The sequence below is a fragment of the Fringilla coelebs genome (genome assembly GCF_963513975.1).
Source record: "Fringilla coelebs genome assembly, chromosome: 3".
NCBI lineage: Eukaryota > Metazoa > Chordata > Aves > Passeriformes > Fringillidae > Fringilla > Fringilla coelebs.
In genome coordinates, this window is record NC_140030.1 from 59,190,157 (window position 1) to 59,203,964 (window position 13,808).

The 13,808-nt window shown below is 38.6% G+C and overlaps 1 protein-coding gene across 7 annotated transcripts in view; it reads right to left on the minus strand.

Annotated features, from left to right (window-relative positions):
- SYNE1 (spectrin repeat containing nuclear envelope protein 1) overlaps positions 1 to 13,808 on the minus strand; it is a 278,124-nt gene that overhangs the window by 46,207 nt on the left and 218,109 nt on the right. For all 7 annotated transcript variants that reach the window (XM_084201522.1, XM_084201521.1, XM_084201518.1 and 4 more), the window contains 10 exons: positions 12,936 to 13,112; positions 12,212 to 12,367; positions 9,407 to 9,562; positions 8,498 to 8,668; positions 7,755 to 7,888; positions 6,142 to 6,346; positions 4,739 to 4,921; positions 3,601 to 3,747; positions 2,404 to 2,558; positions 1,962 to 2,109 (listed from right to left, as the gene is read on the minus strand). In XM_084201522.1, the coding sequence (XP_084057648.1) occupies positions 1,962 to 2,109; positions 2,404 to 2,558; positions 3,601 to 3,747; positions 4,739 to 4,921; positions 6,142 to 6,346; positions 7,755 to 7,888; positions 8,498 to 8,668; positions 9,407 to 9,562; positions 12,212 to 12,367; positions 12,936 to 13,112 (1,632 nt within the window). The remainder of the gene's footprint in view (positions 1 to 1,961; positions 2,110 to 2,403; positions 2,559 to 3,600; positions 3,748 to 4,738; positions 4,922 to 6,141; positions 6,347 to 7,754; positions 7,889 to 8,497; positions 8,669 to 9,406; positions 9,563 to 12,211; positions 12,368 to 12,935; positions 13,113 to 13,808) is intronic.

A 13,808-nucleotide genomic window follows, 5' to 3' on the forward strand; every position in this document is an offset into this window, starting at 1 on the left:
TTATTCTCATATGTAGATCACCACGAATCACTGAAACAGGAGCTCAGACGAGGAGGAAAGGAGGGCAAGTGTTGAAATGCACAGCAACAGAACACTGGGGAAAAATTTGCTAACTGAGTTGGCAAGGAACTTCCCCTTCCCTTGCCAGCACTTTCTCAAGCGCTTGTCTCAGTGCACTCCCAGTGCCTGGGAGTCCCAAGCACTGTCCCATGTACTGGAGAACTGTGCAAGAGTGATTACAAGATCATCTTGGCAGACTGATGCAGATGTCAGTGCTAGCACATGATGTCTGAAAAAGCCATCACCTTCACCTTGTGAACTCCACCAGGAAGATATTTCTAAATAAGGCCACTGAGGTGGTTGGGATATTCTTTGGGTAAAAACCAGCAAAAGTTATGAGTCACTGGAAAGGCAATAATAGAGCTGGAAGCATTTCAATATCTATTCTAGGAATTCAGGTGGAAACAGAATATTTTCTCATTATTTTCAAAAATACGAAGCAAAACAATGTGAAAATGCATCTCAAGAAGTTGATATTGGACCCTTTCTGCCACAAGTAGTGAAAAGAAAATTCTGAGTGACTATCAGGAAGCACTGAAAAGGACAATTTGTAATGAATACATATTGCCTATAATAAATGTCAAAAAGAAGGTTTAAAAAAATAAAAGCAGGTTACTTTTTCAAGGATAAACTGCAGCACTTATAAAAACAGATATTAATCATCTTAATTCTGAGATGACTTCACAGTTGCAAAAAAAGGGCTTAAGCAGAATGCCCAAGTAATGTTCATCTGCGCAGATCAAAGTTTCAGGAAAGAATTAAGCTGAGATCTCAAGACAAATGAATGCAAGAAGATTGCCCTAACTCCCTTCAGATAATTATAGCTATAACTGGACAGAACAAAAGTAGGAAATTATCCACTTAGAAATGATTTCTGGATATTCAAATCTCAAAGACCTGGGATGTTTAAACTTACAGAGACTGTCCAGTTAATGCTGGCAGCAATGAAAGGAAATTAAATGGATGACATTTGTGAAAGCAAAGGCAGCTAGGTGCTAAGGCAAACGTATGATAGAAATGGTTGTGAATTACTTTTTGCTATCAGACACTCATTCAAACGCTATGCTATGAGATATGAGGCAGGAGAGCGGGAAGGACATAACTCTTCCTGTAATCCAGCCTGAGTCTAGGGGAAGGTCAGCTGAAAACGTTGTGGGAACTGAAACTACTGGGGCCACATGGGAGCTCTGGTATGAAAATTGACTTCTTTTACTTGATCTTTAACAGGAATCTTGGCAGTAACAGTATGGGTGGAGAAAAAATGTGCACCACTTGACTTCACAGAAGAATCATAAACTCTGAATCTAGTACTAGTAAAAACTCTGAATCAGTTTTTCCCTGCAGCAAAAGTTGTGCTAGCTCCTGATTTGTTACAAACAAATGACTCTAGCATGCAGCAAAGACCAAATCAATTTGCTCTCCAGGGAAATGTTATCAAATGGAGGCCCCATGGTGAACTGTATAACTCAGTACTTGACTGAAAAAATCTTCCTTTAACATGCTTTTCAAATGCTATCTGCATTGATAACTTAGAAAAAATAAAAAAAATCAGAATAGAGATTTTCTCCAGTTATGAGTGAAGGCAAAGAGCCAAACAACATGAGAATTGTTAGGTTTTTAAAGGAGCTTTGGTTTCCTTGGTACAAACGAATCTGAAGTAGACTAAATGCGGGGGACATACACTCATAGGCACAATGATGCATTACACAGACACTCGAGTCCTCCTCCACGCTGGCTATTACTGACATATTTGCATGCTTCTGTTTTTAAGTTTTCCTCATATGGTGCACACAAATACAATTCAAGGCATGCTATTGTATCATTCAGAAAAAGAATGTGCATTCCTTCTATGTATAAATAGTATGTGTATTAGCGATGTATAAATATACATGATTACTTGCCTCGTGTTCCCTCTGTTGCTCCAAAAGCCTTTGGTAGTTTCCTGAAACCTCAACTGCCAACTTCTGCTCAGTCTGAACTAATAAATCCATCCAAGTCCCACACTTCTCCAAGAAGGTCTGCTGCTGCAGCAAGAAAGACTGCAACTTACTGGAAGAAAGAAACAGAGATGGATTCAGGTAATTCCAAATCAGAGTACCACCTTTCCCCCTTAGCTACCTCATTTAATTTATTTAGTGAACTTACTTAGAAAAGTAGCAGTTCCACTCATTTAAAATCCTGTTAATTTGTGGCAAAATGAGCATCTCAGCTCAATGCCTTTGCTCTTTATTTATAAGTACACCAAAGAAAAGGAACCCTGGTCAATAAAACATTTCTATATTCTGAAAAAAGCATACTTTCTAACCTGTAGAAAACTGTAGAACAATCTTTATTTATCCCCACCTGAATCTCTCTGTAGTCTGAGATGAGATCAGAGACCAACGTCTGTTCAGGTTCTGCATCCTTTTGATTTCCTTGTCATTCAGAGGAAGCCTGTAACCCAGCTCATTGAGACGGTCCAAATCAGGGGCCATGCTGCTGAACTTCAGCATTTGACTCTGCAACAAACAATAGCAGTGATAACTGGGAAGTTCAGGAATTACATTATTATTGACTTGGAAATTATGAACTAGCACTTATTTAGATTTAGAACGGCCTTGGTTGCCACCAAGTGGTAGGCAATATCTCTGCCAGGGAAAAAATTATCCAGTATCCATCTTCTGGTCCCAGACCAGGAGAATACTTATTGTTCATGTGTGTAAAAGTGTGCAGAGAAGTATACTCAAATTGCACTAAGTGTTTTGCTGAATTGATGATTTACAGCTCAGAGCTGAAGAAGCAGGCTGGTGTTCAAAGCTGTATGGTTATACTGTCAAAATAAGTGAGCCTCTTTCCTTGTTCCTTGGCCTGAATTCTAGGCTGGTAAATTCCCACTGAAATTATTCAAATTTTTATTTTTAGGTTTTTGTTTTGCAGCACAGAAACACTCAATTCACTCCATAAGGAAAATGCTCTGCTTTTTAGCAGGTACAAAGCAGAATTCTGTCTTTAGTTACTCTTGATGGAAAAAGAATGGAAGATTACAATGACAAAAACAACCTAGATGGCAGAGTTCAGCAACTTCCTGTCACGGCCTCTGAAAAAAGAAGATCCACAATAAGAAAAGTGTGCAAGACCTTGAAGGGAGATCACACAGTCCACACTATGACTGTTTCTTCAGTATATCAAGTTACCCAAATGTATAAAGTACTTCATACCTAAAGGACTTACCAATGAGACAGGAATTGAATAAATTAAAAAGAAGTTGAGAGAAAACAAGATGAAGGAAATATTCAAAACCTGCTAGTTTCCATGCCCATTTTGATCTGTTATTATTTTTATTCTGAACAGTCTGACTGCCCTTTTCGTCTTCACTCAGGGAGAATGTGACAATCATTCCCTGACTGCCATCAAACTTCAATTTCTCAGTCTTACACTTTCCATGAGTGATAGTCTTTTACCACCAGCAGAATGCACATATGATACCTGTCCATACCCTGCACTACAAATAACCAGACCAACAGAAGAAAAACCCCAGCACTTCCTTTGTTTATTAGTCACCTTGAGTTGCTCCATTCTACTCTGTATTGCTGAGACATCAGATGAGTGACTGGGATCCTGTTCTTTCAATGTTTCTTCTGCTTCTGTTATCCAGGTCTCAAGGACTTCCAGGTTCTTGGCAAAGCTTTGATAGTCCAGGACTCCAGCCTTGAATACAAAAGGATCCACAGTTTAATAACTTCAGCTTCACAGCCTCCTTATTGACATTACACTCCTGTTTATCTCATTACACATTTGCAAATAGTTGAATTGGCTAGGAGCAATTGTAACTGCTGCTTTGCTTGCAGACTGCAGAATTAGTTGGATTTTTTTTTAGGTTAGAAGAGGATTTTTGATCATAGCAAAGGAAACATTTCAGCAAAGTGCATAAATGTCTCCTTACCTTGAAATGGATAATATTTTCTAGCTTCCTTTTATGAATGAAACTCCTCTGTTTAATTTATTGCCAGCAGAGAGAACTAGTAACTCTTATTGCAATTTTAAATTAAAAACTTTTTTTGTGTTTTGTCCTCTCACAGTACATATACTATAAAAACACCCCAGACACTGCTAGATTTCTTGAGTAAACCCTCTTTTCTCTCAAACAGAAGCTGCTACCTTTGTGGCTTTTTTATCCACATAGCTTCCTATGAAGTACATTCTTCCACTCCTTTTTTCCTCTTTAGACCCTGGTGACACAAGAAATTTGGCAACATCTACGAAACAGGCTTTGACACGAGTGGTAGGTGTCAGTCTGGTCGCTGATATTAAAAGGGATGGCAAAAAATCAGTTCTACACAGTATTCAGAATGTCTCACTTCTTATTCTGTTGAAGAAATAGGTGGGAAGAGCGGCTGTCTTCAGGGGAGCAGGAGCGGGGGATGCACTATTGTTGTGTGCTGAAAACATGGCCACCCTGGCATTCCAGACAGATATTTTCCTTTGCATAAGGTTTGCTATCCTTACCCCAGAATTTGGACCTTCTTACAAAGGGACTTGAGCATATTTTCTACTCTCAGCTTTGGCTTCCAGGGAAGTCCAGGAAAAGCTGTCTAACAGGTAACACTACCCTCTTTTCCCAGGCAGATTCAGATAATTTATGTGTTTTCAGGAACTACAGGATGATCACATCTGAGGACTGTAAACACTGTCTGCATACCTGAAGTGCAGCCTGCTGCTTGCGGAGAGCCTGTTCCAGGGTTGACAGATTCTGGCTCAGAGAGAGATGCTCAGACTGTATGGCTGCTGCTGCTGAAGCCTCCACCTGGCTTTTCAGCTCCTCCCCCAGTTCTTGAAGAACAACCAGAGACTCCTGTGCTGTTTTCAAATCTGTGAGTACATCCTGTTGCAACACATTGAATAAGGACATAACAGTTAACCTGAGACTCTGGTGGTATCATCATCCCCTGATTTAAAGGAAGAATGAAATGACTGAACTCAGGCACTGTAAGGAAAACTTTAATTTACTACTGCATTTCAATATCAAACTTTTCTTAACTTACATTCTGTATGACTGGAAGAATAAAAAAAAAGATATGTCAAGAACCTGTACAGAAAGGAACAGAAAAAAGACAGTGCTCAACTACCTTTGAGCAAGCCTGAGCTGCTGATGAGGCAATAACTGTTGAAAGAAACCTTTTGAATTTACTGACATGATGGTCCTAAGCAGTGGCAGCCCTCTCTGTGAATTGATTCAGGTGCAGGCCTCCCTCTTCCTCCTGCTATGATTTACCAGGAGGACTGAAAAATGACCTAACATAATTCTTATAGAATGGGACACTGGAAATAAATTATTTGAACCAAACAATTTGAATTGCCAGTCCATGGTGCCTGATCATGGCAGAAAATGCTCCAAAAGATCATGAACATATTTATTTTTAAAACAATAACTTTTTCTTTTTTTTTCTCACTGAAATTGTTTTGCTTACATTGAGACAATTAATTTTTTTTTTTTTTGTCAATAATACTTAACATTAACTTAAGCTCAAAAGAACCAAAATGTGAGCACAGAGAAGAGATAAATTATTCTGCTGCGCTGAGATGCAATCTTGAAAAAGGAAGAATCTCAAGGTTTCAGAGAGAATCGTGTCCTTCCATAAGGAAGAATAAAGACACCTCCATCTTTCTGAAATTGTGAACAGTCTTGATTGGTAGGAATATAGCCAAAGATTTTGAGTTTCTTTCTATTATAAGGAGCTCCAAAGACTTGGCAGAGATACTTCCCCAAGTATGAATACCTTCATTAAGCAGGAACTTAAGACTGAATCAAATGATGCAATTTATCCACCTTCTCCAGACAGAAGACTTTAGATATAAGCTTCTGAAACAACATAACAACAACTAATGGAGGGATCAAAATTTAGAGACACTCATGACATTTGGGTAGCAGACATACAGCTGTCTCCTATGCCTAGGAGTAGTAAAATGAATCAGTAAAATGAAATATGTAATATACAAGACTCCAAAACACCAACTACAGAGTTTAGCAATGGAGAGCCTCTTGAGATTTTTTTGTTTTAGCCCACAGAGCTGAGAAAAGCTGCAAAGCTGAACTGAACATACATTGCAGTCCCGAATCCAAGAAGTAACTTCATCATCAGCGATGTCTTTGCTGGTTGCAGTCTTGAGGAGTTCGCTGGTCTGCTCTTCTCGCTGGCGGACCGTGGAAGAGCACTGCTGGTAGCAGTCCTTGTACCTCTGCCACAGCTGGAGCAGGGCCCTGCTGGCACGCAGCCGCTCCGCAACCTCCTGCAGGAGGTTGTTCCACCTGGGGAGGAGACTGGGTGAGCCTTCCAAGCCTGGGAATCCACAATAACAATCTGTGTCCCTCTTTCTCTCTGCTGTTTCCCATGGTCTCCCAACTTTTAAAAAAATTGGTAATAATCAAGATCCAGACTTTTAGTGAAAATAATACCAAACCACGGAATTTCAGCTTCAATACCAAACCAGGCTGTTCTGACCTATCACAATGTGTGTGATATGTGCTACATCTTGTATGCTGTTTGTTAATGCTGGTGGTCAGAGCTGCAGCACACTTTTTGCAGTGAACCTCCTGCTATTTCCACTTAGTAGCCTCAGCATCACAAAGCATCCATGACCACCCACTCACTGGCAATAGCAGATTCCTGTAAGGGCCTAAGAGGACCAGAACAGCTGTAAACAAGACACCATTTCCTCTCCTGCCATTTTCTCCCAAATTCTGACACAGTATTTAGTCATAAAGCTCTGTGTAACTCGCTTGTAAAATACTCCCGGACATATTAAAAATCTTTATATTTCTATTATCCAATTAAATATCTTATCTCCCTTTGAATTCTTTCCTATAATAATTTCCCAGTGAATTTTTTTCTCTAATAGCAGCCAGGAACACATGCTTTCTCAAATGTGCTTGTTGTTACCAAACTGCCTAATTGCTTCCTTACCAAAGAAAATCACAGTATTTCTCAATTATTATTATATGATGAAAAGCAAAGTTTTGGAGCAAAAATTCTGCCAGCCATCACTGAAACAGTTAAATTCTATGGCATCTAAATAATCCCTCCTCCCACTTTCAGTTTCTAGGACTGGGCTGAACACAGATTAAAATAAATTTGGTGTGATTCTGCATCAAAAAAATTCCCAGCTCTCCACCAAACTATCTCTTTTCTTCTGGATTCTCCCTTCCTGTAACTGAGTAAACCCTTTTACTAGTTCTTGCCTGAATTCACAGCTGGGGAAGCTCTTTGCCAAGGTACTGGTGAGGGACTTAGACCTTCCTGTCTATAATGCCCTTCCCACAACTAGAAATAGCAACCTAAAATTTGAGGAAGCTGATGCAAACCATTGAAACACTGCAAACAAAATTTTCAGATTAAGTTCTCAAATTTCAAGTGCAGTATTATTTTTCAGCATGGTATTTATGAATCTTGGTTGGCAGCCATGCACAAAGTAAAACTACTGACATTCATGCTCAAATGCTCACTGGAGAAGGTATTTCATTTATTATGACCAGTAAATGAGAGTTTTACTTCAGTTCTTGTCAAAAGGAACAATCCTGCCTGTTCCAATAAACCCCTCATGACCCCAGGAACTTAAAATAATAAGATAGAAGAAAAACAGGGATAATGGAAAACTGGATAATGGATAAATACAGATTTGCTACTGAAATCAAAGTTTAACACAAAGATATTTTCTACCTCATATTCACTTCTTTCAAAGTGTTGGTAAGTGTTTCAGTCACTGGTGGGTGACATTCTTTCAACAACTCGTTGGTAACAGAACCAAATTTCTGTAAGCTACTCTCTTGTTTTTCCAATTCATCTTGTAGGCTCTAAAGTAGAATAATAATGAAACAAAACAAAACCATAAGTTAATTAAATTCCATGAAGTAGAAGTATTTCAAAATAGTATGCATCAATTGCATCAGATTATGAACAAAAAATTGATTTCATGTGTTTTATATAAATAAGTTGTTTAATATAAATATGCTGTAATATGCTTTTTTTTTTTTAACAATGGTAAATTACTTGATCATGTGTGTCTCAGCTCCTGAAACATTATTTTCTTTGATCATCAATCTACTGCAAGGTTGGTGAGCAGCTAAAACTGTGATCTCAACATGCACATGTAGCTCTGAAGCCTGATGAAGCAGTATGAGAAACTTTATTTTTTATGGTCATTAGCATGATTTAAAAACTTGTAACAATTTGATGGTATGGCTCAAAATTAAAAGAACATCAAAAATCCAAAAAGAAAACAACTATCCCAAATTAATTTTTCTGCAAAAGGAAACATGCAGTGGCTGGTTTACAGTGTGTTCTCTTAATGTCACATCATTTTAATGTGCCAGTATGTCTTTTACTTCTTATAAGCCAGTTATCTGCAGTTATTGGCATTTATCTGCATCCATGCAATTTCAGACAAAGTTAACTCTTTTCACCTGAAGTTTATCAACTTGGACTTTCACGGCATCCAGCGAACCAGTAAGAAGATAAAAACGGGACAAAGAATATCTGGCTTCCGTCAGGTAACTGTTCAGTTCTTCATAAGCCACTTTGTAAATGCTCCACTGATCAAGAACGGATTGCAACAATATCTTCAGCTGGCTAACCTGGGAGGAGGGAGGAATAAACACAAAAGTAAATTAAAAGCATTCAAGCTATTTGGGATTTTTAAAAATTATTTTCTTCCTTTGGATCTCGCTTGCGTCTTGTCCTAAATGCCTAATCTAAACCTATTGGATAATGAAGATTTTTTACAACCATCACCTGGTCGTACACTAGGAATAGCATAAAATTCTATTTCATTTTATAAAGGTTGGATGGAAGGGACTGTAAAGATGTCAAAATTCCTTTTACTTTGGCCCAAAGCAGGATCAAGAGAAATTTCTTGAAACTACACATATCCTTAAGGCAGGGAAATCAGCCTATGGAAATCAGCAGAGAGGCTAGCACTAACACACTGCATTCCTTCTGAGAAGGCAGACAGATGCCAATCAAACTTTGAATGCTGAAAATTAATGCTGATCTCTTCCTTATTCTGTGAGACCTGTGGGCTTGAAAACAATTTCATAATTTGGTACCTTTACACTAAATATCCGGAAGCATCTAAGAAGCTTCACTTGCAATGGCTAAAATCATTGTTGAAACAAGAAATATTATCCCCATTTTACATGGTATGTGTACACACAAACTTGGGCATTGATAGCTAGAGAGATGGAAAGAAGGACACGATTCAGAATCTCTTCCCCTACAATACAGAAGAAATCCACCAGCTGCAACTGTTAATTCTCCCTCTCCTCCATGCCTTATTCCTAGAGGTGTAATTTTCCCCTTACGGATTCTTTTACCATGTGGTCCAAATTGGCCCAGGAATGATTAATTTCTCGCAGTGTATTCATAACAGCAGAAGAGACTTCTTCTTTCTTGTTCTGTACCAAAGAAAGACCACTCTGTTCTACATTTTCTACTTCTTTTTCCTTTGTTCTTATTGATTCTTCTAATTCCTAAAAAAAAAAAAAAGAAAAAAAAAAAGAACCTGAGTATTTTTGCTTGTTTAATTGGCTAAATAATACCTCGATATAGAAAGGATAGGCTCCATAAACTCCTCAGTTTAAAAAATAGGAGACATGCTGGCATATTTTGACTTTTTATTCTCAAGGCATTCACAACTCATCAGCAATTTCATTGAATATTTTATGTTCTCTTTAAAGTCTAGCAGTTTGTTGTTGATTTAAATAGAGCACGTCCTCTACATAAAACTTCTGTATAATTTTCTGCTCTCTTGTAAGAATAGAAAACTCCTTTAAAATAGCCATTCCTAGCTGGGAAACTACCTATATAACTTCATAGCGTGGTGCAGGCAGATGGATGAAAGTCCTGCAGTGCTCTGACTCATATGGGAAGCTCAGGGGCTTCAGGCAGCACAGACACTGAGTGTGAGCAGAGTGGGGCAGTAAGGCTTGCAGGCTGCAGGCCAGCACAGATTTGTGCTCACCTGCCAGTCTGATACAGAAAGCAGACTGTGAGGTGACAGCAACCTTGTGTTACCCTTCATTTACTGGTGCACCATGTGATCTCAGGTTATTTTGTCATTTTCTGCAAGCCTCCCCTTACTGAGAGAAACAGATCAACAGAGAAAGAAAAGAATACAACAGAACTCTGATCAACCTGAAACCCCATGTCTTTCAATAAATTTCACTCCCTGTGAATCCCAAAACACAACAATTGAACCATTGCCATAAAAGACTTTACATTGTAGATGGGAATGCTTTTGGAATAAACAGAATTTATCCCTGCACAAAGATGACACGCTTTTGTCTATATAGATATTTGTGAGAGGATTTTTGTGGAACTATTTATTCTCAGCCTTTATTCTCCTGTATAATTTCACCTTTTCTCAAACATCTAGCCATGACCTTATTCTGGAGCACTGCCAGAGTAATATATCATTTTTTAACCAGCTGACAACAACACAAACACTTCAAATCTGACTTTCCAAAAAGTGGATTTTTGCACTGAAAAAAGAAATTTAACTTTATACAAGGTTGCTCCAAAATTCAGAATGGGCAAAAGTTTCAAACACCAAGGCCAGCAAATATTTCTGGTTCTCTTGAAAAAAAGGCTTTTTTATTCATCATTTAAAACTCGTAACTGAATTAAAGATGCATTATTTTGATGGGAAAAAAATGTTTAACTTCACTTATTAATATGATGCTAAGCAGCAACTAGCACTGGTTAATAAATAAACTCCAGCTTTTGTGCTAGTTGAACCGGATATCTGGGAGTGTCTGATACAGTTATTTCTTAAACAATTTGTTTCTCTGCTGATCAAAGTCTTGCCATTCATAACTAACTCCCCAAGTGTATTTGCTAACTTCCCTGACCAAAAGGAACCAAAAAGGTGATAAATCAGATTCAGCTTTGAACTCCAGCCAAGCACAGACTGCTGATTATGTCAGGCTATGTTAAATTACCCTTGCTTCAGTTGTATGGGTTTATTGTGCTGAAACCATAAAGATACCTGAATTAAAACTAAGCACTTCAGGCAGATTGAAAACTCAGGTCAGCAAGCTCAGAAAAAAATCTGACCTCTAACATATCTGGCTTAAACACCCTATTTGCCTTTACAAAGATGGGTTTAATATACTGATGAATATATAGCAGATTCTTTTATACATTTCACTTGAATTCACAGCTGTTCTCTTTGTGAAGAGATGAATGCTAGATTATATTTGTCCCACTTATTAAATTCATGCAGGAGAGACACATAAATATAAACACACTTCCTCAATCCCTTTTATGGGGATGAGAACCCCAAGATTTTGTGCATTCAGTTGGCCTGACAAAGTTTTAATTTGATCTGGCATGAAATTTATTACATGGTATCTGGTAGGACAAAATTATTTTGAACAAAAATTATGTGATCCCTGATACTGGGTGGAGGCCTTGTCTATAAATTCAGAAGTATCTGTTCTGCCCATACACCTGTAAGCTTTAACTCTGGCCTGACAGCTCCAGAGGTAAGCTTCTTACTATTTAAATATATGCTGCTCTGAGTAAGAAGTTCAGAGACAACTGTGATACCCTGTGATACCCTATACAACAGTGACACTGCTGTGCCATCCTTGTATGAATTCCATGTGAGAAACTGTGGTGGTTTTGAACTTATGTGCATTATGTATAGCTGCATTTTGCCTCATCTCATCTTTGCACATCATAATCACAAAAGCATAAAACTTCCCTGGGTTCTAGGATTTTTATCTGAATAGTCAGGTGGAACATATGAGATGGAAAAAGAATGGAAAAAAGTGGGGTGTGGAGGAAAGACAGTGAAAAGGCAGAACAAACCCATAAGACTGGCTAAACAGATATGACAACATTTTCCTTTGACAGTCTTCTAGCTCAGTATGCTGGCATGCTTTGAAATGTCCAGTGTAAAAATAATGATGACTTTAGTTGGTCTTAAGCAACTTCAAGTCATTACAGTTTCTTCCTCTTTTATTGTTGGCACCTTAGGAATGAAATCTCTCCTTTACTGAAGTCAGGAAGAATTGAGTCACTGACTTCACCAATATGAAGATTTCACATGGATTTATCAAGTGTGGTTTCAAACACTTGGAAAGGGAACATTATTATTTATACGTGGATATTACCTGACAGTCTTTCAAAGCATTCTGCACTGAAGCCTGGTCTCCAATTTTTTGTTGCTGTTTCAACTTCTTCTCTTGGGTTTCAAACCAAGTTTTTAGGCACTGCACATTATTTTCATATTCTGTCCAGGATTCCTGCAGACCTTCCAAGAGCTGAATCTGCAAAGAGAAATGAGTATATACTTTCTCATACAATTATCTCATTGTTGGGTCAATTATATAAACCATTGAAGACCAACGCAAAATAGTGCCTTCCTGGAATTCAGTGCTTTCAGAATTTAAAAACAGTATATGCATTTAAATTTAAATATAGCTAGTATTTTTTATAGAATTAGTAATAGTCCTGGCTTCATTCAGCTTGGGGAAAAGTGCGCTGTCCACTCCTTATAGGGAGGCATGAGGAAAGTGAAGGCAGACTATTTTGGGGAGATATTGAATAAAAGGAGAAGATGTAACAGCCAAAAGTTGCAACATGGGAACAAGACAAAAAACTGTCCCCCACCAGAGTGATTAAGCATGAATCAGCTACCCAGAAGAGTTTGTGGAATCTATCCTTGGAAATTATCAAGATTCAGATAACCAAGTCCCCTCTGAGCTAACTGTAAAGCTAGCTTTGTTTGAGCAGGAGATTGACCTAGATGACCTGCAGAGGCTTCCAACCATTATTATCTTATTGCAGTACACATTTTGAAAGTTCACTCCAGAGCAGCTGGGATTTTTTCTTTACCTTTTCTGTTATCAGGCCTTGGAGGATCTGCCAGCGTCTGTTCATTGCTCCAAGCTGTTCTGCAAAATCAGTTTTGTCACTGCGTTTACTTTCAACATCCTGGCTGCTGATTTGTAGCACTGATTGGTTCACAAAGTCGACAGTCAACTGTTTGCAATTTAAATCTATCTTGAAGCCCTAGGGAAAAAAAAATTGGAATAAACAAAGCGGCACATAAGTACCCCAATTTCTCACCTTCCTGCAAAACAGAGGAAAAATGTTCAACAGCTACATCTTTATCACAATTCAGCTAGAAGGGGTTTTTAGCAATTGGCCAGGAATTAGAAAACAAGTCCCTCCCACTGGGAGAAAAGAGCGGGTTCAGCACCACTTATGAAGCTCGATAGGCGCAAGTTTGTGGGACCTGAGGAGATGCATCCCAGGGCCCTGAGGGAGCTGACTGATGCTGTTGTGAAGCCACTGTCCATCATATTTGAAAAGTCATGGTGGTCAGGCAAATACCCAATGACTGGAAAAGGGAAAACATTCCTCCTATCTTTACAAAGGAAAGAAAGGAAGACCTGGGGAACTACAGAGTGGTTAGCCTCACTTCTGTGTCTGGGAAGAACATGGAACAGATGCTCATGGAGGCAATGTTAAGGCACAAACAAGCCAAGGACACGATCCAAGAAAGCCAGAACAGCTTTACTAGGGGCAGATTGTGCCTGACCAATCCAGTGGACTTCTGTGGAATGACTGCATAGTCAACAAGAGAAGACTGATTGATGCCAACTACCCAGAATTCTGTAAGGCTTTTGACACAGTCCCAAATGACATCCTTATCTCCAAATTAGAAAGACGTGGGTTTGATGGGTGGACTGTTTTGTGGACAGG